This window comes from Lygodium microphyllum, chromosome 6 (genome assembly GCF_053477565.2).
Source record: "Lygodium microphyllum isolate KBCC chromosome 6, Lygodium_microphyllum_v1.1.10, whole genome shotgun sequence".
NCBI lineage: Eukaryota > Viridiplantae > Streptophyta > Polypodiopsida > Schizaeales > Lygodiaceae > Lygodium > Lygodium microphyllum.
Genome location: NC_141140.1, coordinates 146,042,383 through 146,064,640, shown reverse-complemented (window position 1 = coordinate 146,064,640; position 22,258 = coordinate 146,042,383). Strand labels below are relative to the sequence as shown.

General features: G+C 40.6%; 1 protein-coding gene across 4 annotated transcripts; it reads right to left on the bottom strand.

Moving 5' to 3' along the window:
* Window positions 1-2,205: 2,205 nt before the first annotated feature.
* On the bottom strand, window positions 2,206-20,823 carry LOC148035253 (signal peptide peptidase). 4 transcript variants are annotated; one of them, XR_015691174.1, is made up of 13 exons: window positions 20,485-20,823; window positions 19,781-19,896; window positions 19,519-19,670; window positions 19,324-19,409; window positions 18,292-18,413; window positions 17,970-18,020; window positions 17,769-17,855; window positions 17,600-17,669; window positions 3,555-3,691; window positions 3,385-3,462; window positions 3,170-3,283; window positions 2,407-2,524; window positions 2,206-2,324 (listed from the first exon to the last, which is right to left on the bottom strand). XR_015691174.1 is itself a non-coding variant. In XM_087680218.1 (12 exons), exons 1-11 carry the CDS (start codon window positions 20,522-20,524, stop codon window positions 3,188-3,190), a joined length of 1,035 nt encoding a protein of 344 aa, XP_087536344.1. In that variant the 5' UTR covers window positions 20,525-20,823; the 3' UTR covers window positions 2,206-2,524; window positions 3,170-3,187. The 4 variants fall into 4 exon arrangements, 2 of the variants coding, with proteins under 2 accessions (XP_087536344.1, XP_087536343.1); XR_015691173.1 differs by having other exon boundaries at window positions 2,407-2,530; window positions 20,485-20,822; XM_087680218.1 differs by having other exon boundaries at window positions 2,206-2,524.
* Between the last annotated feature and the right edge of the window lie 1,435 nt (window positions 20,824-22,258).

The following is a 22,258-nucleotide window of genomic DNA, read 5'->3' as shown; positions in this document are numbered from 1 at the left end:
AAATTATGATGATCCTCATTTTTTGCATAAGCCACCTACTATTTAATGAGTTTGAAAAGTCTTCATATGGGTCAATTAGTTCTTATGAGTACAATAAATTGACCAAAAAACGACCTTCACATATTATGGTGACCTCCCATGAGATGGTAGCTCTCGACCCTCATCTCTACACTCGAACTATACATGACATCATTCAAAAGTCAACTTGACCCATTTGTCACAAGCAATGGATCAAACTTATGGTGATTACCTATGGCTAACCCTTGTTTTAAGCTTACAACATTCAATAAAAAAGCCCATAGCGTACAATTCTCATGGCTCCTCCCTCAAGACTATTCGCAACCCCCTCTATCAACTCCCCCCTTTACCCATGCAATCTCACAACTTGGTCCAAGTAGGAGCAAGATGTTCATGCAATTCAAGATAAGGTTTGAATGAGCTTATGATTGGGGTGACTAGGGTTGTCTAAGCAACATACAAATCTTGTGGTCTTGGTCTACAACTTGTGGTCCTAGTGCTAATCAAGTTCCTTTCAATTGTCATTAATACCCACATATCCTTGAACCAATGCAAAGGCAGCTACATTCCACCACTAGCATTGTCATGTTTATTACTACATTTGCAACATATTATGATCATCATGGTTTTAGCATAGAGTAGCGCAACACTACCGTGCACGTGCTAATGTGATGAACATAGCCAACCTTATTACAAGAGTATCAGGTAGCAAAGCACACACTTACCAAAGACTAGAATTGTTTCAATACCTCATTTTTGACCAGCCAGCACAGAGTTACGATGGCACATTTGGTCATGCCATCCAAAGAAAACCAAAAAAATGGATTCAAGACCTGGTGCCTTCTATCACTGATTGATCGAAAGGCAGCTTGTGTCCTTGCACAAGCAAGACAAGCAAAAAGATTGGCGGTTCTCTAATGTACAGATTCGCTTTTTGCTCTGACTTTCCTACTTTACCTTCGTGTCTATTTTGTTTCAACATGTTCAAGCAAGCCTTTAGCATGCTGCTTAGACTACTAAGAGACAACGCCAGTTTTGATGCATTTTGCATATGGTTTGAGGTAGCTTTTGACACATAACGTAGACTAATTTGAGACTGCTGATTCGCAGTGCGCTCGACGACTGCAAAATACGTTCTAGCCATGCAAATACCTGGAGGCACAATCGAACAAAGCACCCTACCTTTACCATGGATCCCTACATGCACAACAAAAGCCCACCTGCCAATTGCATTATTCTGCATGCAACAAGTCCAGTCCAACCCCAAAATAAAAAATTTAACTCTTACAAAATTGTGGCAGCCATGTCTAACCAAACCAATACTAAAACAAGTTGCAACATTCTCCAACGAAGCTAAACAGTCCCCCCAAAAAGGACATGTATGGACAGATCACAACAACCTTTCAAAAGGAGTTCCTTCTTTTGCCTTGCCTGCATAATTCCCAGTCAGCGTAAACAAATCTCATTTACCTGCTCCAATACCAATTAAAATATAGCATTAAGCAATGATCGGCAGGTTTTCACATATTTAGTCCAAGCACAAAATATTCAATGTTCCAAGCAAGGAACTTTCTAGGATGGGATCCATGTGGACAATGAAAAAGGAACCAATGTGGCATTATGGACAAATCCACGATCCCTGTGATCTTGCAGTTACAACTTTTTGGCACATCGATCAAGAAACACTGCAACTTTGAGAGACAAGTATCTGCAAGTCACCCATGGCTAAAACATTTGTTGTTGTAATTACAGCAAGTTTACCCATTTGCCAGATGTGATATCACATGCTGTTATTATCATTGCATTTGATTTAACGTGGATGTTTGAGCCTGAAACACCATCACATTAAAATGCCAGATCAAACTTACAGCTATGAAATGGCAGTATAGATCAATCTTGTCCACTTGGTCCAGTTAGAAGCATTTAAGGCGACCACGATGCATTATCAAGGCCACGCTTAAAGACACTGACTACTGTAAACAAGTGAAGTTAGTACTTGTCTCATGAAGTATTCCTTAACTGTACTTTTTGAGTTGATGAATGGCATGCCTTTTTCACGAGCAGGAGCTTAGTTAGCCAGACGGAATCGAGTAGAATCCAGTCAAGGTTGAGCATTTTAATGTTGTCTTTGTAAACAACCTTTTCAACGGTCTTGCTTAATTCATTCAAATGCTTGGAGAGTAGAAGGAAAGTGAATCAAAAAGTAAAGATTTGAACCAAATTTTAACTAGCTGATGAGGGACAGTTTTGATCCTCGCACAAAAATTTGTGTGCACAATTTACACCAGCATCCGCAGTATAAGAATCTGTTTGGCAACAGGAAACTGGAAATTGACTTCTGCACATATGGCACTTGTCTCCAAACATCAGACTCTCATACCATCATACCTAAAAAATTGCCCACATTGATAGTTGAGCTCACACTTGGCAGGCTCCACTAACTGACCAGGCAAAACTGCAGATATTATGCCAGTCAATAGGCATATCTGCATGATGATATGTCCATCTGAAACTGCCAAAAAAGTAAGTATGTCAAGCATCAGAAAGAACACAAGCTGTCAAATGAAACTATGCGTTTGATACATTTCATAGAACTTAAGCCCCAGATTACTAAGTTTTCAAACCAAATGCATAAGACTCGCATCAACTGTTTTGAAAACCATTTCATTGGCAATACGCTTTCTGCTTATTGGAGTTTTTTCGATGCCTAATCTATAACCAACATGAGCAATACCTACATGTTCTCAACACTTCTTATCATAAGCTATACATAATGTCACATACAAAAAAGTTATTTTTGCATGTGAAGGTCGACTTTTGCATTTTTGTTCAAAATTATGAATCATTTTAGCTCAAAGTTGAAATTAATTATCATCCTTTTGATTAAGCACGGCAGTAACCCTTGAGCTTTAGAGCTAAAGTCAGTTTACTTATGTAGACTATTTGGCAAAAAGATAGGGACCAAAAGTAGCACCTTGAAAATCGATAATATAATCAATAACTACACCAAAAGGTATGATATTTTCAATAATTACCAAAAAGCTTCCTCTGGCTACTGGTTAAGCTTCAAAGAGACAAAGCTTGCTGTTAAAAACTATTATTTATACTCTGTCAAAAGTAAATCAATGTAGCCAAAACTCAAGAATGATACCTTTACAAAATCAATACATCAATCACTCTTGTCAATTTTCTTTGAAGTATCAACCTCTTCCTCCTTTTGAGGCTCATCTCCTCTTGCACTTGTAGATTCATCAAATTCTAGTAGCTGAACAAAGCATGTGTGTCAAAAGCGTAATGTGAGTATGCATGAGAACCAAGAAAATAAGAGGCTGTTTGATTGATTATCTTGTTATTATTGTCACTAACCTCCTTGACTTCTCTTCTTATAGCACAATGTAAACTCAAAAATCCAATCACCCCAGGAACAATGTAAAGGAGGGCAGGCTGTAGAGAACACGATCATTTTAGAACTAATGAGGGGTAGCTTCTAAAGAGCATTTTTTAAATAACAGGTAATCCACATTAAGAAAACTGACCTGAGCTGCTTGAAACCAGTTCATGACAACAATTGTCACAACCAAACCTGCTGTGTAGCCAGCAAATGCACTCTTGAAATAGCGCTGGCCCTTCCCTCTAGAAACATCAAAACGCAAGGCCAAAGCCACAAAAATTCCTGCAGGATCAAACAAAGCTACTTGCTGAAAAATCCAGCACTCAAGTTTAGAGAGAGAGAAACCAAAGCAGCCAAGGAAACATCTCTGCATGTATGTATTTGCAACTTAACCATCCTTAATTGACACCTGAGCATGTCTTGATCATTATAATAAACCAATGTACCCTTGTCTATAAAAAAATTTTACATTGCATTCTTCGTTCTGTTTGCAGACAGACTTCTCCTTAGAAAAAGAGAGATTTTGGTTGAGGAAAGAAAATCGATCGTCCCATAAGCAAACTTACACTCTTCTGTTTGCAAACAGACTTTTCCTTTACACTTCATCTGAGAATCTCATAAGCAAACTTACAGTCGAACTGTTTATCCTTATGTTTATCTTCCTTCAAACCAGTAAGAAACGTATTTAATTTCCTCATTCCACCCCCACAAAGCTAAGCTTAAACAAAGGGCCGTAAAAAGTATCGTCTATGCCTTTTGGAGTTATCAGCCATCAAGTGCCTCTTTCCACGCCCTCGGTGAAGTTGCACCATATCAACAATCAAGTGCCTCTTTCCAGTGCATGTAAGCTGAGTCACAGGAGAGTAACACAAGTCAAGGTAGGGTCTGGTTCCAGTTATGACTGGCAAAATACTAAATGTAGAATAAAGTATTCAAGCACCAGCACCAATACTGGTTTCTGAATCAAGCTCCCAATGTTGGAATATGCAAGCAAACCTAGCTAGTCTCTGGATGGGGCCACATGGACAAAGCAATCTCTTGTTGGAATATCATGGAGGAAGTATGTGAACTAACCTTAAATAATCAAAAGCACTGATCAAGGAAGATCCCACCTACTTGCAGCAGTCACAACTTACAAGTGATGTCATCAATACTCATCAACCATGTACTCTTTGTGGAATGCGCAGGTGAACAGAAGCATGAAAAGGCAAAGCATAAATACTGCCATAATGAACAATGAGAGAGGAAAACGAGAACTCAAAATGAACGAGCAATGGAATCCATAAAGAGAATTCCAGCACAGTGACCAGCAATGCCAACAGTCTCTCTCTCTCTTCAAGGATGCAGTGAATCGTGATGAGAGATGAAACAGAGAACAGAGGAGCATGCATATATAGGCAGCTATAGCACCAACCTAGAGGACAGTCAGAATAGCAGTGCCGCCCAAATGAAGAAAACGGCCATCCTCGTGCCCACAAAGGTGTTGAGCTAAAACATGCTTTACAGCTGATTAACACCTTAAAACAGCCCTAAAACATGCTTAATTAATGAAAAACGCAAAGTTCGTGCATGTTTTGATAGAGTTTCCATGGTCCCGCAAAACCCTAATTTTTCGGGGCACCCTTAACATCTATAAATAGACAGGGTGCCCACCATTCAGTCTCAATCCTTTTGTGCAAGTTCCTCACTCTACCATGCAAATCTTAGCCATCAGCCACCTACCGTCTACTGTCCAGTCATCACCGACTGCAGCCCATCACTATCCAACCCTAAACAACCCTTTTTCAGCCATCACCCTACTATTTGGAGATCTCCATCTACTGCGTCATCATAGCACCTGATCAACCTGCGTTTTCAGCATCTAGTGCCAGGCGACAGGCTGCTGCCATCTCTCTCACCAAGGGACTGCTGCAATACCTGCGTTTTTTCTGTCCAACAAGCCACCTGCATCAGCACACACCTCTCCTATTGCTGCTAACAGTTCTCTACCTCAAGTGACCATTTTTCAGCCATATTAGTGGTATACTACTACGTTTACTAGATTTTAGCCTCCGACTACTGTGTTTTGGTGACCAGCTTGCTGCCCATCATTATTCAACACACACTAACCTCCAATTGGTGGTTACAGCACTCAACATCTATCTCTAGTGGACGTCTCTCTGATACGCCATCGCTCTACCCTTGGACACTCTTACTTTCATTTGCAGCATTCATTCACTTCAAAGTTTCTTCTCTCTATGTTTGCCTCCGTGTTTGAGTTTTTAACTTCTTTTGTGTTTGCGTTAGGGTTTGACTTTTGTTTAAAAAACTAATTCTTTGTGTTTCAATCTTGGTCATACATGCTGTGTTTCCTCAGTGCAAACCCTAGCATATCTTCACAAAAGGTGCCTAGCCCAAATGCACAAGATAAATGCCCAACCCATGATATGTACAAGCTAACATCCCCTCTCAAATCAAAGGTGATGAGTTTGGTAAAATATACAATGATGATAGACATACAAGCCCCTAGAAAACCCACCATGTCCCATAACATAGCAACAAGTCTACCCAAAACCTGTAACATGATTATGCACACAACAATGACAATTAGAGAGGACCATACTATCAACAATTCAAACAGCTCATGTGTGAGTCTAATAGGCATGGCTAGGTTATTTAGGCACTTTATTATGGTTATTATGATGCTTATTTGGGGCATTTTATGCTAGCCGACCTGCCCCTATTTTTGGCATTATTTTCTTCTTTATATATCCAGCTAGCTCCCTCCTCATTCAATTATATCACCACCTACAAGTTCTGTGGAGAGAGGGAGCCAATGCCAGTGCCTTGGAGCCAATTCACTGTTATACGCGTCAATCTCGTGTTTGATAAATGGATTCCATTTCCCGAGCACATCTCTGAGTTCTCTTATTTTGCAATGTTCTTTTGTTTCCTTTCCTTTCTGTCTTGTGTTTAGCTATTTATTCTAGCACTTGTCTATGCTTCCATTGCTGCACCACTTTTGACATGGTATCAAATTGCATGATCTACGTTCCTTGAAACCAACCTCCCTTCCATGGATGGGTGGTAAATCCCTAATTACAACTTAATTACAGCAACAAACAATAAATGCAAATCTAAAAATACAAATTTAATTATTGATCTTGGACAATGCACACCCAATTGGCCCCAAAATTGGCACCCCTTTTGGTATTTCTTTATCTTTATTGAAGAAGAAGTTGATTTACAATGGGATTCTCCAGATTCCCCTTCGCAATCCAAACTCCCCTTGCTATCCAAAGTGACCAGCAAGTCTTCAATCTAATTTGCCCCTTGATTCAAGCACTTAACTAGCCTTCACCCACTTCATAGACGATATAAATGCCCCGAATTCAATGGCTAGCTAGTCCTCCATCTAAATTTCGCCGAATTTCACCTTCAGCCCTGAAAAATCCGAGTCTTGGAACTTCCAATTTCTGGCACGCTTCTTGAGGCTGTTGCTAAACCCTAATTTTTGCTGCAAATTAGGGTTTACAGTAGAGAAATTTGCAATTTCTTAGACTCCAAGGGTCCAAATGCTGAGATCTTTGAAGCGAGGCTGTGAAATGGCTAGGGAATGAGAGAGAAAGCTGTAGAAAGAAAATTCAAAGTTTTGTCACGAAGAATGACTGAAAATCAATCAAATGCAGCTACTGTCTTGCCATAACAGCATTAAATGCTGTCACCTACAACTGAGACATCCAAATCAGCTGTCACCTTATACCTGGACGCAATTGCCAGCTGTGGAGGGTCCGAAACTACAATCACCTCCTCAAAACTCACCCGTGGCTGGCTGCAATGGCTGAAAATATGCTGGCCATGGCTAATCACAACTCTCTCCCATTTTCTATAGCAAGAATGATCTCGTTTTCCCTCTTCTACAACCTTTTACCAACATGTATGGGCAAGTTTGCCAAGTGGCAACCTTCGCAAATGGTTTTTCCAACATTATTTGTCATTAAATAATAATTTTCAGCTTTTAATTACTAAAAATTAATCTAATAATTATTTCGATGCCCAAAAAAATAATCTAACTGGACAATAGTTAAATTGACTAGGCATCTTTCACTCCCGAGTCTCTCTGTGCCATCTTTGACCATTAGGTCGGTGTTAGATACTATTAAACGCCACATCTCTAGTGTCACCAACTTACACTTAAGGCCAAATGAATGACCTAAGCCAACAATTGACACCAGATACCACCAAGTACGTATCCAACATAGCTTATAGCAACTTTTGCCTTTGACATCCCGTGACTTTCTCGGGTCCCGAGCTCGTAAATTTACTCTAACCCCAGTTGCACCTCACATGTGCAACATTTACTTAATCATGTGATTAAAAATTAATCCACATATTAAGTGAGGTTTGAAAAATAGATGTCCTCATGACATTCCTGCTACAGTTTTTCTGTTGATTACAGGTCTTTCTTCCCCTTGTTGATCAAGCCTGCGTTTTTCAAACCAGTAACTAGTGTTTTCAGCCTGCACCTAGATTCCAGCCTGCAATCGTCAATTTGCTGCATTAAATGCTTCGTCAACCTGGATTTTTTATTTTCTACCCCTAACCGTGGCTGCCGACTTTTTGCACAAGTCGTTTTTGCTGTTTCTGGCAGTTTTTGACTGGTTTTTCTTCATTTTGCAACAATTAGCCTTCATTTATGATCAGATTTTTTGTTACACTGCATGTGAACACTCATTTTGTGAAGCCTTTGCTATTGGTTGGATGTATTCCCTCTCCATATACCTTTTATTCTCTATCTTCTCCTTTCCCAATGGCTCCTTCATGCAGTACCATAGATGATATAAACCTAACTATCTTGCTTGGAGTGCTGTGATGAAAGCTTGGTTTGTGCAAAAGCGGATTTGGTACATTGTATGTGAAGCTATTCCAAGGACTCAACATCTTTTTCCTCTTTCTGAAGACTTTGATGATGCCAACCATGAGGAAGCCATGCTTACATGGAATTCGAATGATGCATGTGCATATTCTACACTACTTCGATGTATTTCTAAAGAAGTTCTGCCAATGGTTACCTCTTGCAAGACATCACCAAAAATATGGTCGAAGCTTTAGATGTTGTACAAGGCACCTTTCCCCATGCGTATTGTGACCCTTTATGGACAACTTCAGCAGATGAAGTTTGAGCCTAAGGACACTATTCAATCCTTCTTGCTCCGTGTTACACAGGTACAAGACCAACTTTGACACGTACAGTCTACCCTTCTAGAGGCACGTCTAGTGGAAACGGTACTCTACATTTCTCTCGCAGTTTGATGGAGTGGTGAATGCTTTGAGGATGCAGACATCCTCTACATCAATAAGCTTTACACGCATGTCCTCGATGCTGCTTGAGCATGAGGTATCTTTGCGTTTACAAGGGAGGTTTTCATCTCATTATGGAGGTTCTAGTGAGGCCTTTCTTGAGCATGACACATCTTAGCGTTTACAGGGGAGACTTTCATCTCATTATGGAGGTTCAAGTGAGGCCTTTACAACTTCAAAGAGGGGTGAGAGGAAGAAGAAGTCGAAGGCCCAATGTTATCACTATGGTAAGAAGAGACACTTGCGAAAGGACTGCAAGAAGTTAGCAGCCTCACGAAAGAAGAAGGAGAAGCAAAAGAAGCGGAATGAGGACTTCTCCACTGAGTCATCCTCTTCCTCAAACTTCGACTCCATTCCTCCGGCCAAGGGAAAGTCCAAGGCACGGCAAGGATCCACTTCTTCAGATCGAGGGACAGGCTTGACTGCCCCTTCTTCTCCTGCTTTCTACTCTAGGTGATGTGGTCATCCCTCAACTCTCCAATGCCAAAGAGGGAGTGTAAGAAGGTAGTGAGATGGGACAGTCGCGCCTTATCTATATAGGTATACAAATGCACAGGTTTCGAGAGGATCCACTTCTTCAGATCGAGAGGGACGGGCTTGACTGCCCCTTCTTCTCCCGCTTTCTACTCTAGGTGATGTGGTCATCCCTCAACTCTCCAATGCCAAAGAGGGAGTGTGAGAAGGTAGTGAGATGGGACAGTCACGCCTCATCTATATAGGTATACAAGTGCACAGGTTTCGAGAGGAGTGTCCCTAAGGTATCGACCGATGTGTTGAAACTTCAAATTTTGGAGTTGGAGATGGCATCCCAAGTTCATGATGAGTTGTTTCTTTGACAGAGAGCGAGATTGACTCGTAGTCCAAGCTCACATGAGACGACACTTTCGTGGTCTTGGCCAAAGGCAAGAAATCAATGGTCACATATATTCAAATACATTTTTTACAGAATGGTCTTGTATGCTACCACAAGACATTGTTGATGGACATAGAGATCCATTATGACTCTTCTCTATTTTCAGGAGTTGGTGCAATCAACATCAACATCAGATTCTCTCTGAGGCACCTTGGTGGTGGCTTAATCGCCCACTACTTGGGTATCCATGGTTCTACTTTGGTGGTTCTATGTCACATGGACTGTGATCAAACATTGTCATTGTATCATTGTAGTGTATCAAATCACCCATGATCTGAGAGAGAGTGTCTGTATTTGGGCATTTTATGATAGCCGATCTGCCCCTATTTTGGCATTATTTTCTTCTTTATATATACCCGACCAATGCCCTCCTCATTCAGTAATATCATCACGTGCAAGATCTGTGGGGAGAGCCTTGGAGCCAAAGACTCACTGTTATATGTGTCATTCTCATGTTTGGTATATGCATTCCATTTCCCGAGCACATCTCTGAGTTCTCTTCTTTTGCAGTATTCTTCTATTTTCTTTATTTTTTGCCTTGTGTTCAACAATTTATTTCAGGACTTGTCTATGCTTCCATTGTTGCACCACTTCTAGCACATACATACCCAAGCTTCGGGTGATTGATCCACTGCTAAGGTGCCTTGAAAAGACACTAATGTCAATGTCAATCATACTCCAACCCTAACTATAAAAAGTGGAAATAGCCAAATCTTGTTGCTTGTCACAAACACCTACACGAAAAGCATACCATGACAATGGATTCCCCGCCTTCATATATCGCACCAAAGCGGCCCCCCATGTGAGAACAAACTAGCAGCAGTCACTAACTCATTGGTACTCTCCAACATTAGCATTTCCCTTCATCCTCATCCTAGCAGAAAATGTTTTTGTTTCTACATCAGTAACCTGCTTTTCCTTTATTAAAGTGGTTGCACTCTCTATTTTGAGTGTTTTTTTTGCATCAATTCTCTTTCTTCTCCTTTTCCAAATCTTCTTTCCTATAGAGGTTGTATCTAGGTTGCTAGGTCTAGGTAATGAAATACTGGCTTGCTTCATTTGGGCTCGTGTCATGACGTTATGGGGATGGGTGTGGCATTGTTTTCCTCTTTCTTCTCCTTTTCTGGCCCTTCTTCCCTATATAGATTTCATCTAGGTTGCTAAGTCTAGGTAATGAAATACCGGTCTACTTTGTTTGGGCTTGTATCATGACATTTATGAGAATAGGTTTGATATTGTTGTCAAGTGACTATACATGGTCACTACATTCACTTCATCGTTGTGCCAAATTCCAATCTTTGTGCTTTTTTGATGGCTTGTGTGTGTTTGAAACAATGTGAATTGTTGACCACCTATGTTTGATTGGGTATTGTAACACTTAGTGCCCCAAGTATCTCTTGAGCCCATTCTGTATTCTATCTTCGTTTAATATTATGGCACCCCCACGTACTCACACTGAAGATAAGCTTAAAGGGCTTGACTAGTGGACTTGGAGTGCTATTATGAAAGGCATGGTTTATGCACAAGCAATTGTGATACACTGTTTTGGAATTGGCTCCTTATCCTCAAAGACCTTCTCCATTACCATCCAGTTGGGTTGAGGAAGAATTGGAGGAAGCAGTCCCTGATTGGGTGACCCAAGAATCTGTCCTCTAGTCATGCTGATGATGTGACGAGTTTTTGGGCTAGGGAAGGACTTTGAGAGGGGGGGGGTGCTGGGGTTTACCAGCCTCATTCATATCCTGGTGCAGTGGACCTTATGCGTGGCCGTTTGCATGTGCTGATGAAGTTTGGGGTTAAAATCCTGAATTTGGTGAAGCCTAGATTTAGGTCTATGATGGGATCAAGACCGCAATGTGCAGGAGATTTAAGAACAGCAGACAACAGCTTCTCCAGTCTTGGCAATGTAGGACAGCCCAACACATAGGGTTTCCAACAATAAGGAGCAGGGAGATAGGTCATCCAGCTCAGATATGAGGTCTCCCAGCTGAGAAATAGGCTACCTTGCAGTAGACGAAGGGCATGAAAGGCTGGAACAGCAAACGCAGGGTACAGCAGCTCCAAAAGAAGGAAGCACAGCAGTTCTAGACCAGTAGCAGTCAGTAAACAGCAGCAAACACCACCAGAACTAAAGATTGTAGCTGTGAAAAGCTCAATCCATATGGGAAAGAGGAATTAGACCGCATGCAGGTCTTGCTTCCGCAGTGCAAAGTCAACCTTAAAAAGGCCCAAGATCACATGAAGCTTTGTGATGATGAAAGGAGGAGCTCTCTTGAGTTTCAAGAAGGTGAGTTGGTACTTCTCAAGGTCCCCAAGTCCCAATATGCCACACTCAAGGATGTTTCATGCAATAAGTTGGCACACCACTATTATCAGCAATATAAGATAGTCAAGAAAGTGGATGACCTGGCCTGTGGGGATAAAATGGACTATTTTAGTGAGCCTGTTAACTACCACATAAATGTTGTTCCAACTCTTCTTGGTCATGGGCAGACCAATGATAAAATCCATCATAATGTGGGTCCACTTGCCTTCGGGCATAGGCAATGGCTGCAATAATTAACAAATGAACAACAGCATGAAAAGACAAGGCATAAACACTGACACAATGAACAGTGAGAGATGAGCACAACATAGCGTGGACAGGCAATGGAATCCATAAAGAGAAGCATGAGATAAACAATATAATATCACCAGGATGCCAGTCTAGTGACCAGCAATTCCTCCAGTCTCCTCTCTCCAAGATGCACTGATGTGAGATACAACAAAGAGTGGAGCATGCATATATAGGCAGCTAGGGTGCCACTCTAGAGGACAGCTGTTGAGAAACCACTTCTTCAGTTCACACCCTTCATTTAGGGTTTTGCACTAACAGCCCCAAAAAGGGATGGTGTCCATATTTTGGCCACTTTTTCAGTGGGCACCCACTTAGGGGTACACCACCCTAGATAGCTTATGCCTATAAATAGGCTGTCACTTCATTCATTCTTCACTCCTATCATCTCTCTCTTCACTCATTCTTCACCACCTTCTTCAATCACCACCATCACTTCCCTTTCACCAACCCCTTCCACTACCCTCACACCCCTCCAGGAGGACATTGCAATTCATGGCTCATGGCTGCCTTTACCCTTCCTCTTCTACTTCAAGCACCCTGTTCTAGTATCAAGCCTTGTGTTTGGAGCATCTTCCACCTCGCCTCGCCATCCTCTACTTGGAGTCAACACCCTTCTCCTTCAAGCTCCACCTTCACCTCCGTTTTTCAATCTCGAGGCCTTCTCCTTGCCTAGCATCACCATGTCCACCTTGGCATCAACATCCTAGTCTCTGATGACAATCTCCATCATCGAGCGTCAATGATTTCATCACTCGTCTATCACAGGGGCTGCTAGGACCTGCATTTTTGCAGCTTAGTTTCTCCTCCGTCACCTGGCATCACTTGTCTATCACAAAGGCTACTGGGACCTGCGTTTTTGCAGCCCAGCTCATCCTCCATCATCTACTGTCATCATTATCCACCTGATGTCAGCATCTGGATTGATCTCCCTACATTTGACAACTCGCAACACTCTAGGATTTGTGTTTTGCCGCCCAAGTCACTCCCTGACATCAAAGGACTATGGTTCACTCCCTCAACAGCTGGTGACCATCTTCCACATCTCCAACAGCATTAGAGGACTGCGGTTCACTCCCTAGATAGTTGTCCTTCACCTTCAAGTGATTCCTTTGATAGGTTAGTGCCCAAAGGACTACATTTCACTCCCTTCACTGTGAAAATTGCCGCAGGTGCTGCTGCCTGATTCAAATAGGACAATGCAATTATCTTTTGAGCTTCAGCTCCGCTATATCAGCTTTTCTTCTCATAGCATGATTCAGTGCATCATCACAGTGTTCTTCTTGTGTTTCTGAGTTTCTCTTCTCTCGCAGTGTTTGACATGGATACTTTGTGTTACTCCCCGCAAACCCTACTCTCTCTCTACACTGTCACCTATTTTGACATGATATCAGAGTATACCTGTTATTTTGACATGGTATCAGAGCACAGGACCTTAGAGAGCTAAAGACCCTGTTTATCAAAGAAGGCAAAGATAGGTTGCCGATTCGGCGTCATCTATTGATTTCCAACTTCATTTCCACTACATCACCAAGGGATAGAGATACCCTTCTCTTCCTCTCCCACCCACCCACCCTTTTACACGTTGACACTTCGATGCTATGACTACTCCATAAACAGATGGATATACCACTAGGTGCTCCTATTCCAACATCACCAAAACCCCCCACTAATGCTTGCCACCACGGACCTTTGCTCCCTACCCTGCCGAAGTATATCGTCTACCCCCAAGCACTCGTTGTGCCACCTCTCCCTTCTGAGCCACAAAGTTTATTCTGCATCAACTTTTCGATTTTTATGCTCAAGGCAATAAGATGCATCAAATGCGCACTAAGCGCTCTCAAGCCACAAGATGATCGCTGGTACCACGACCTCCTCACAAACACTGCAATGCACTACAAAGGTTGCTTCTACTTCTTCTGGGGTTTCAAGAATGCCACCTCAACAACCCGCGGTTCTACAGTCGACTCCCCTAAGAGACATTGATTGTTGGATACCGTCCCCTCGACAATCCACTTCGAGAGAGAGAGTGATTGTTCGACACCCTTCATTATATCAGCTCTATCATCGGCTCCACAGAGAGAGTGATTGTTGCCCACACTTGGCTCCGCATGAGCCTCCCTTTTCCCCACCCTTGATTACCCAGGTTCGAGAGGCCACCTCTAGGGATTCTTCGATATCTTCAATACCCCAGATACCTTCTTTGGCACGACCGATGGCACTTCCTTCCCCAATAGATGATTCAGAGGCTATGATCCATGAGTTTTTAGATTCCCTCTCTCTCGTAGAGGGGGCTTCTCTTTGCCCTCAGAGGGGGCTTCTACTTGTTCGGCTTCAAACAGGGCCCTTGCACCCCACTCTTAAGGGGAGCACCTCCTCATCATGAAGTTCATCACCTATCCTTTACTCTTTTGGAATGGATATCCTCGAGCAATCATTTCTCCTATTGATACCCAAGATTTTCAAAGACTACCTAGATTGGGGCCTTGGAGGTTCAGCTGTGACTTGGTGATGAGGCCCTTGAATTCCTTCCAACATGGAGTTACAGAGCTACTGGCTTATTTCTTGAGATGGAGTCAGGTTCTACAATTCATCCTATCTACTATTCCTTACTACAAGTTACCTTTCAAGTGGAAATCTTGGATCTCCAAGATCCTCTTCTTCTTCATCGTATTTCTCTTCACTCCTCTTTCTTCATCCTTTTTGGGCCTGAGAGAGGGTGTTGGAGCTAATCTTGGCAAGGATTTTGCTCAGTTTGCAAATGTGCTTGTGGCTGGCATACACAGTCCACAAAAAACAAAAATATTATAATTGTTAGGCATAGTACATTGTTCGGGATGTTTATACCAAGAAACATGTTTCCTACAAGTAATAACCATTAGAAACATCCAAGATTTTCTAAAATATAGAAAACACCTAAATGAAAAATCCGATCCTTGAAGATTACATCCGATCTAATTTTGCATGTCGAATCAAATTATTCTTTTTCATCTATTAAAAGTTAATCTATAAATATATGGATTTGAGTTTGAATATGTTGACTAACAGCTTTCATGATTCACATGACATGTCACATGGTACATGGTCCATGGTCTCATTTCAATGTCTTATAGAGACATGGATTATTATTGTTGTTTTGACATTGTTTGCAATTTATATGTTTGAGTTATTCTTAAACTATAGCGGTATGCTGCTTTTATGTTCATGAAATCTAGATGATGAATTATGGAGTACAATGTACCATGCATATAAATTGTAAGTCTTATTGATTGTTCACTTAGATTTTATATACAATGTTGAATCATGTGCCATATGTGTTTTGCCCACTTGGGGTTTTAGGCCAGTCAATCCTTAAAGCATACTTGGGCCTTAGCTTAATTAGACCTAGCCTACACTATTGCAATTAGAAATTCATGTGTGCAACCCATGGAATTGTTGTGGGTGCGAGAAACACAATTGCGGGTGATAAATACAATGTCTATGCATATTGTGAACCTCACTCCCACAAAATAATACAACCATGAATATGATGTGTCTATGAACTACCAAAAATAATAGAAGTGCCCAAAAAACAATACATGAAAGCTCCAAAACTAATAACAGCAAAGAATAAATCCAACACTTATGCTTTGACTTTTCTTTGACTTTGCATTCTAGATTTCCTATTAATAATACCTAACATTGGTAGGAAAGATTAGGAAGACCCCAAATAAGCTCATCGACCTGACCATAGCTACACAACACGAGAAAGAGAGCATGTAGAGAGAGCCAAGAGACATTTGTAGGTTACTATTGAATGTGGGGCTCGCGTGAGCCTCAATGACTCAACCTCATCACTAATCTAGAATAGAGGAAGTAAATTGACAATATTGATGACCTTTAGATCAAGACCCATGTAGCCAACTAGGTGTCACACCCAATTCCAAGGATCACACAAAGATTCACTTGATCACGAAACAAATAGAGAAGTATAAAGCGAATGATGACCCCTATAACTTTGTAGATTTTGTGGCCCATAGGACTAGAAGTAAACTTCTTATTAACCGACTAGTAAAAAAGGAAAAAACCCTAGTCACAAAAAGACTAACCTTGGCCAAGAGCAGCACCTAGGGCAGTAAACAAAGTCTTATGGGGTCTCTTAAATTAGTGCCAAAAACAAGCCATTTGCAAGAAACACACAAACAAATAGTGCAATCATGCTTAGTGCCAAAAACAAGCTGTTTCCAAGAAACATACAAACAAATAGTGCAGTCATGCTCCTAGACCCTATTCATGGTCACTAAGATCAACGCTTTTTTCCCTCTATACCATCTGAAGGGACTGTAAAGGGTTCGTATTGGCCTAACAAGAAAATGACTTGTTTCCATCTGTATGTGGTTCGGTTATGCTTATTGCAATCCCTTGTCATTATGGGCCAAACACTATAAAGTTTCAGACCTTGTCTCGTAAGCTCTGATGTATCCGTATTCCACTAAGGGATGAAGCAAATACAATAACATGTTGAGAGAGGCCTCTCAAAGAAAAATACGAAGGAATGTCATCCAATGCGTCTTGTAGGTCAAAGTGGGATTAATGTTACTGAAATGTAAGGTTTGTTAGAACATAAATTTTGACACACACAGACAATGAATTGAAAGAAAAGAATAAGCTTACAGAAAATCCTTTTCTAGGGTACAACCTCAAGGTGTAGGCACGCTAGCAACTTACCACCCAACCATTAACATAGATTAGGCAACTGTGCCACTGAATATTGTTAAGACCCTTTCAACTCAAATAACCGATTATCTTAAGCTGGTGGTTAAGGTGCTCTCACCTCAATTGATCAATTATCTTAAGCTCCTCAAACTATGAAGAAACGAAGTGTAGGACATTCAAGGTACAAGAAAAGAGTTAACAGTGATCTATATCATTTCTCAAAGGTCTTCTTCAACGGATATGTCAAGGAGGGGCATAAAACAGGGCTTCAGTTCCTATAAATTTCCTGCATCTACCCACCTTCCTTCTCAACTGACCACACAACTGCTTACATCACGAAGAGCTCAAAATGGAGGTGGGCTGAGATACATAGAGCAAACTCTTTTCATCACATATGATGTTAACAGGAAATAATACATCAAATGACCCATCGCTGAAAGTGAACACCCAAACTAAGTGTTGAAATATTCACCTCATGAGCTGAAACATAGCAACTTTACAATCCTTGTACGGCCAAAAAAGAAAAGCATTGCAAACAACAACCTAGCATCCAGCAACCTAATTCTAAGTGATCATGGCTTGATCGTACATAAACATCTAAAAGGAGATCACATATGCTACACAATACCTGGTATAACAATGTCACCAAGTCCAAGCATTGAAAAAGGCCTTGAAGGATCTCCGGTGGGAAATATCAACTACAGTACTTATTGCATGAAAGGCTTTAGAATCGAACCAAGACCACATCCACACAGATTTTTATTGTAATCAAAACATGATGCAAAGATACGACATACCTTGATAGGAGCATCAAAGGACTTGGCAACACTGACCATGACAGGGGTGAAAAACACCCAGAAGATATCATAGATGAATAGACCAGCCTGGATTCAACAAAAGACTAGCATGACAAGGCTGTTGATAGATTTATCAGACAAGGTAATGATATCGAGCCCTTGGCATGCGATTAAGTGGCATCAGATTTTGAAAAGTCTTACCAGAAGAATTGCACCGATTTTGAAAGAACCCAAAGAGAGCATCTCTATTCCCTGACAACCAAAACGCTTCAAACTTTCAAACACACATTCTCATGAAAAAAGGTCAGTGAAAACCTCTACATGATTGAAGGACTACTTAAATAATCACCAAGCCTGATATAATATAACTGTGCCATTCCATGCTACAAGTTTATCAAAACTCAAACAAACCACACTCAGAGACCCAAGCAAACAGAGAAAAAGGAAGCAAGTAGATCCAAACAGTAATTGGTCAAGATTCAAACTTGATGGTTAGATGAATATATTGCTTTTTTCTGCTTACCTCTATTGAAAAGGACAGCCCTAACACGTTGTTTGCCAGCCAATGCTTTTTAAAGACATACCACAGACAAAAGCCTGTGGCAGGTACGCCAGCTATCAATTGTGACAAAGTCAGTTCAAAGCCTGTACACAAATGAGACCTTTATTATAGGTGAACAATTTACAGCTTATCTCATTCATGTAAATCAGCAAGAACTTAAGGACAGAAATGCTAGACTTCAGAGCTACAAAAGCACAAGAACCTGCAAAATACATGACTAAACGACTCCAACCTTTGTTTTCAAAACAGATATTGTGATGGGAAAGTTTAGAAGTACAGAAAACCAAGCTGTGCATGCTTGAGCAGACAATAAAACAAAGGCCATGTTTGCAATAACACATTGAAAACTGTTAGGAACATTGAGGTTACTTGAATGCGGAACTATTTATGTCAACTTATTCAGGCAACAGGCCTTACAGATATCAGAAAGAATCTTATTGTCAGCAGTAGCAGCCAAGCAAATTCCTTAAGAAAATTCATTTGTTTTTCAGTACCAAGGAACATTGGCCTACTTTCTTATGCCAGTTTCGCATATGCATGCTTAAGCCAAACCAATTATTAGAAAGGCACTTCCCCATTCAGTGAAAGTAGGTAAGAAGCATAGCAGGTCGTCATGGATACAGTCCTGCTTTACTTTCGAAAATTCTGTCAAACATTGTAACCACTTCTGCTTACTCTCTCTCACTATTCAACCATCCCCTGGCACTGAAGCATGAGAAAGCAGACAATGGGAACAACCTTTGACCTTTCAAAGAACAACACTATTGAAATTCTACCAGTCGAACTATCCTCACTTTTTCTCACTGCACCACAGCCTCATAAAGCTCAATTAAAAAACAAGTACAACACTGTTGACTGTCCTCGCTTCTTACCAGGTTTACTCAAAATACAAGAAGACCAGTAACCGATTAAAGAACAAGCCTGCTATTAAAACTCATTAGTAGACTCAAAAGTTGATGAAAATTTAAATAGAATCCCTGCATAATCACTTACCTTGGACATATGGAATCTTGACTGTGAAAGTTCTCTCGCTGACATGCTTGGGAAGAGCCATCTCAATAACTGGTAGAATGGTTGCCCTGCAAACCAAGATATAAGGAGTACAAATCTCACATTAACTGGCACATTAACATGGTTAGTGCTGATCAAATCATAAACCAAATACTCAAAGATAAATTAGTGGCTTACCCTAAGGCAAGAATTCCTAAGGCAAAAAAGTATATCGTCAAAACAGTGTTGATCAAGTCCTTTGGTAGAAACTTGAAAAGTAGAAAAAGTGAAAGAAGTACAGCACTGCCAATGAAGGGGAATCGCATAGCATGCTCCTTTGACATGGTTTCCTGTTACCAAACCAAAACCCACAAACTTGTAATTTAAGCTTACATGCTTAAAAGAAAATTAATAACGTATCACTGCCCATCCATGACAGAACTAACACACTCCCACTCACAGAAGGTGGTGTTGGCTTGACAGATCGCTGACAGCCAATAAAAACAGTCAAGCAAGCTGTTACAATGACATTCCAATTGGGATTGACTTTGACAAACAAAGGAGCCATGGTAATGCCTGCACCACATCGCAGTTAAACAAAAGTTAAATCTGAAACTCAATTCATCTGCAACCAGGTAGCCTTTAATGCAAAATCTCAATCTAGCTTTACAGATAGTTAAAGGCAATGATAAAGAATAACGCTATGACGTAATAGAATTGGAATTTCTGGGGCATGGCGATAATGCCCTTGTCAAATCAAAGCGAATAATTTTTTATTTCCACCTCAATTCTTATACAATCAGGTTTATTGAGAGTTACAGCGATGATGAAATATAGTACAAATTACTCTGAACTCCCACGATGAAAATTATGAGACGTGTTACAAATCAAGCAGAAAATGAGATCCAACACACAATTTGATCGCAATCAGCCAGCCTACGATGCACAACCCCAATCTAACGTTGCAGCCTAGGCATAACAATTATGGCAACAAAACTGATTTGAAGTAACCAAATGGAAATTATGCGATGAAGCAAATGGAAAATTCGTTAGTGATAAACCCTGACAGAGTACAAAATTGAATTTTAGATCCAATGAAAAAACAATGAATGAGATCCTGCAGGCCAGAACAATCCATAGATAGGAAGTTAGGAATGCGTTTACCTAGGAGAGCAATGGAAGCCAGACGGACAGAGGACGCCATGGCAATGGTTTATTAAAAGGAACCACCAATGGTCGTGACGAATGACAACACGAAATGAAGCAACGGCAATAACAAGGAATGGCCGGAAGAGGAATCCTCTGCGCGAGCTGCAACCTTAACGCAAGATCGGGGGATGCAGGGAAGCAGCCAAGGTCGCAGAGGACTGTGCGTTTCGGTTAGGGTTTGATGCGCTCTGTGTGTGTGTGTGTGTGTGTGTGTGGGTGTGTGTGTGTGTGTGTTTTTCAGCCTGCGCTTAGGCCCGCAGGGAAGAAAGTCGGACGAATCAGTCTTATCGAAGTCACACGAGGCTAGTCTAGTCATTCCAATTTCCAACCATAAATAAAGAATAAAATAATGATGATGACAAGCTCAGCAAGTCACCTGTTTTTCATAAATTAAATTTAATATATCCAATATGGTTTAATTCATTATTTCATAATCAATCATCTATAAAAGTTTCACATAATATGTATACCAACCAATACCAATACAACCTGTGTTATTCATGTGTGGAGCAAGGCCAAGTGGTCTCGATCTCATCGTTGTCATCTATAGAACTCTACTAGCAATCTTGAAGGCCTTATTGTTGTCATCTATAAAACCATACTAGCAACTTTGAAGGCCCCGACTGCTTCCATTTCCTCATCATTGTAGATGGGCAGTGCGCTTATTGTGACATGACGACCCGTTTCACATGCGACTAACCACAACTGTAATAGTTATATTTTCCCACTATGGTTAATAGCATCCCTATGATCATATAAAATGTAAAATAGGAAGGACTTGTAGTGAAGGTAATTTTTTCAATTAAGCCCCACACCATGAAGAAAAAGTAAGGCTCTCTCTCTCTCTCTCTCTCTCTCTCTCTCTCTCTCTCTCTCTCTCTCTCTCTCTCTCTCTCTCTCTCTCTCTCTCTCTCTCTCTCTCTCTCTCTCTCTCTCTCTCTCTCTCTCTCTCTCTCTCTCTCTCTCTCTCTCTCTCTCTCCACACCATGATATTACAACACAATGCTATTTGTAGTTAGTAGTTGTACTTTAGCGAGTACTTTAGAAGCTATCATACACAACGGTTGTAAGCATCTTGTGCTTCCTAGTACCTTCGGGCAAAATACCACACTTTCTCATCTACAAATGATGGTCACTATCCATTCCTTATTGCTTACTCGCTATAATCTCTTTTGCTCATGCACATCGACCTCTCTATCAGCAATGTAAGGTACATTAACTCATTTCATGGCATCCTTCAAAAAAATCAAAATATTTACACAATGAATCGATAACAATTAGGAAAACTAGGTAGACTTTGGGTAATAAAGCCTCATCTAAGCTCGGCCAATTGATGCACTACACATCACCTTTAAAATATCTCACAATTAAAATCACAATTATCCATGTAAACATTAAGAAGCAATCGATGCAATGCTATAAGAGATATTTAGAAGATTTCAAATGAGCATCAGCTAATATGTCCTCTTGGCTAAGCTCTGACCCAAATTTATCAAGTTTTGTTTTTTTTTTTAAATTAAATCTTCAATCTTCAAGTAATCTCTGAGTCTTTTTCATAAGTTATAGTTTGTTGGCCCAAACATGAAACCTTTCTTATATTGTTAATGTAAAAATTTCAAAACATCCTAAATATTACCATTTAAATTTGAAAAATAAAACATCTAAGTGAAAATGTTAACATTTAACTAAAAATGATGACATTTCTATTATCAAGCCATTTACTTGGGGG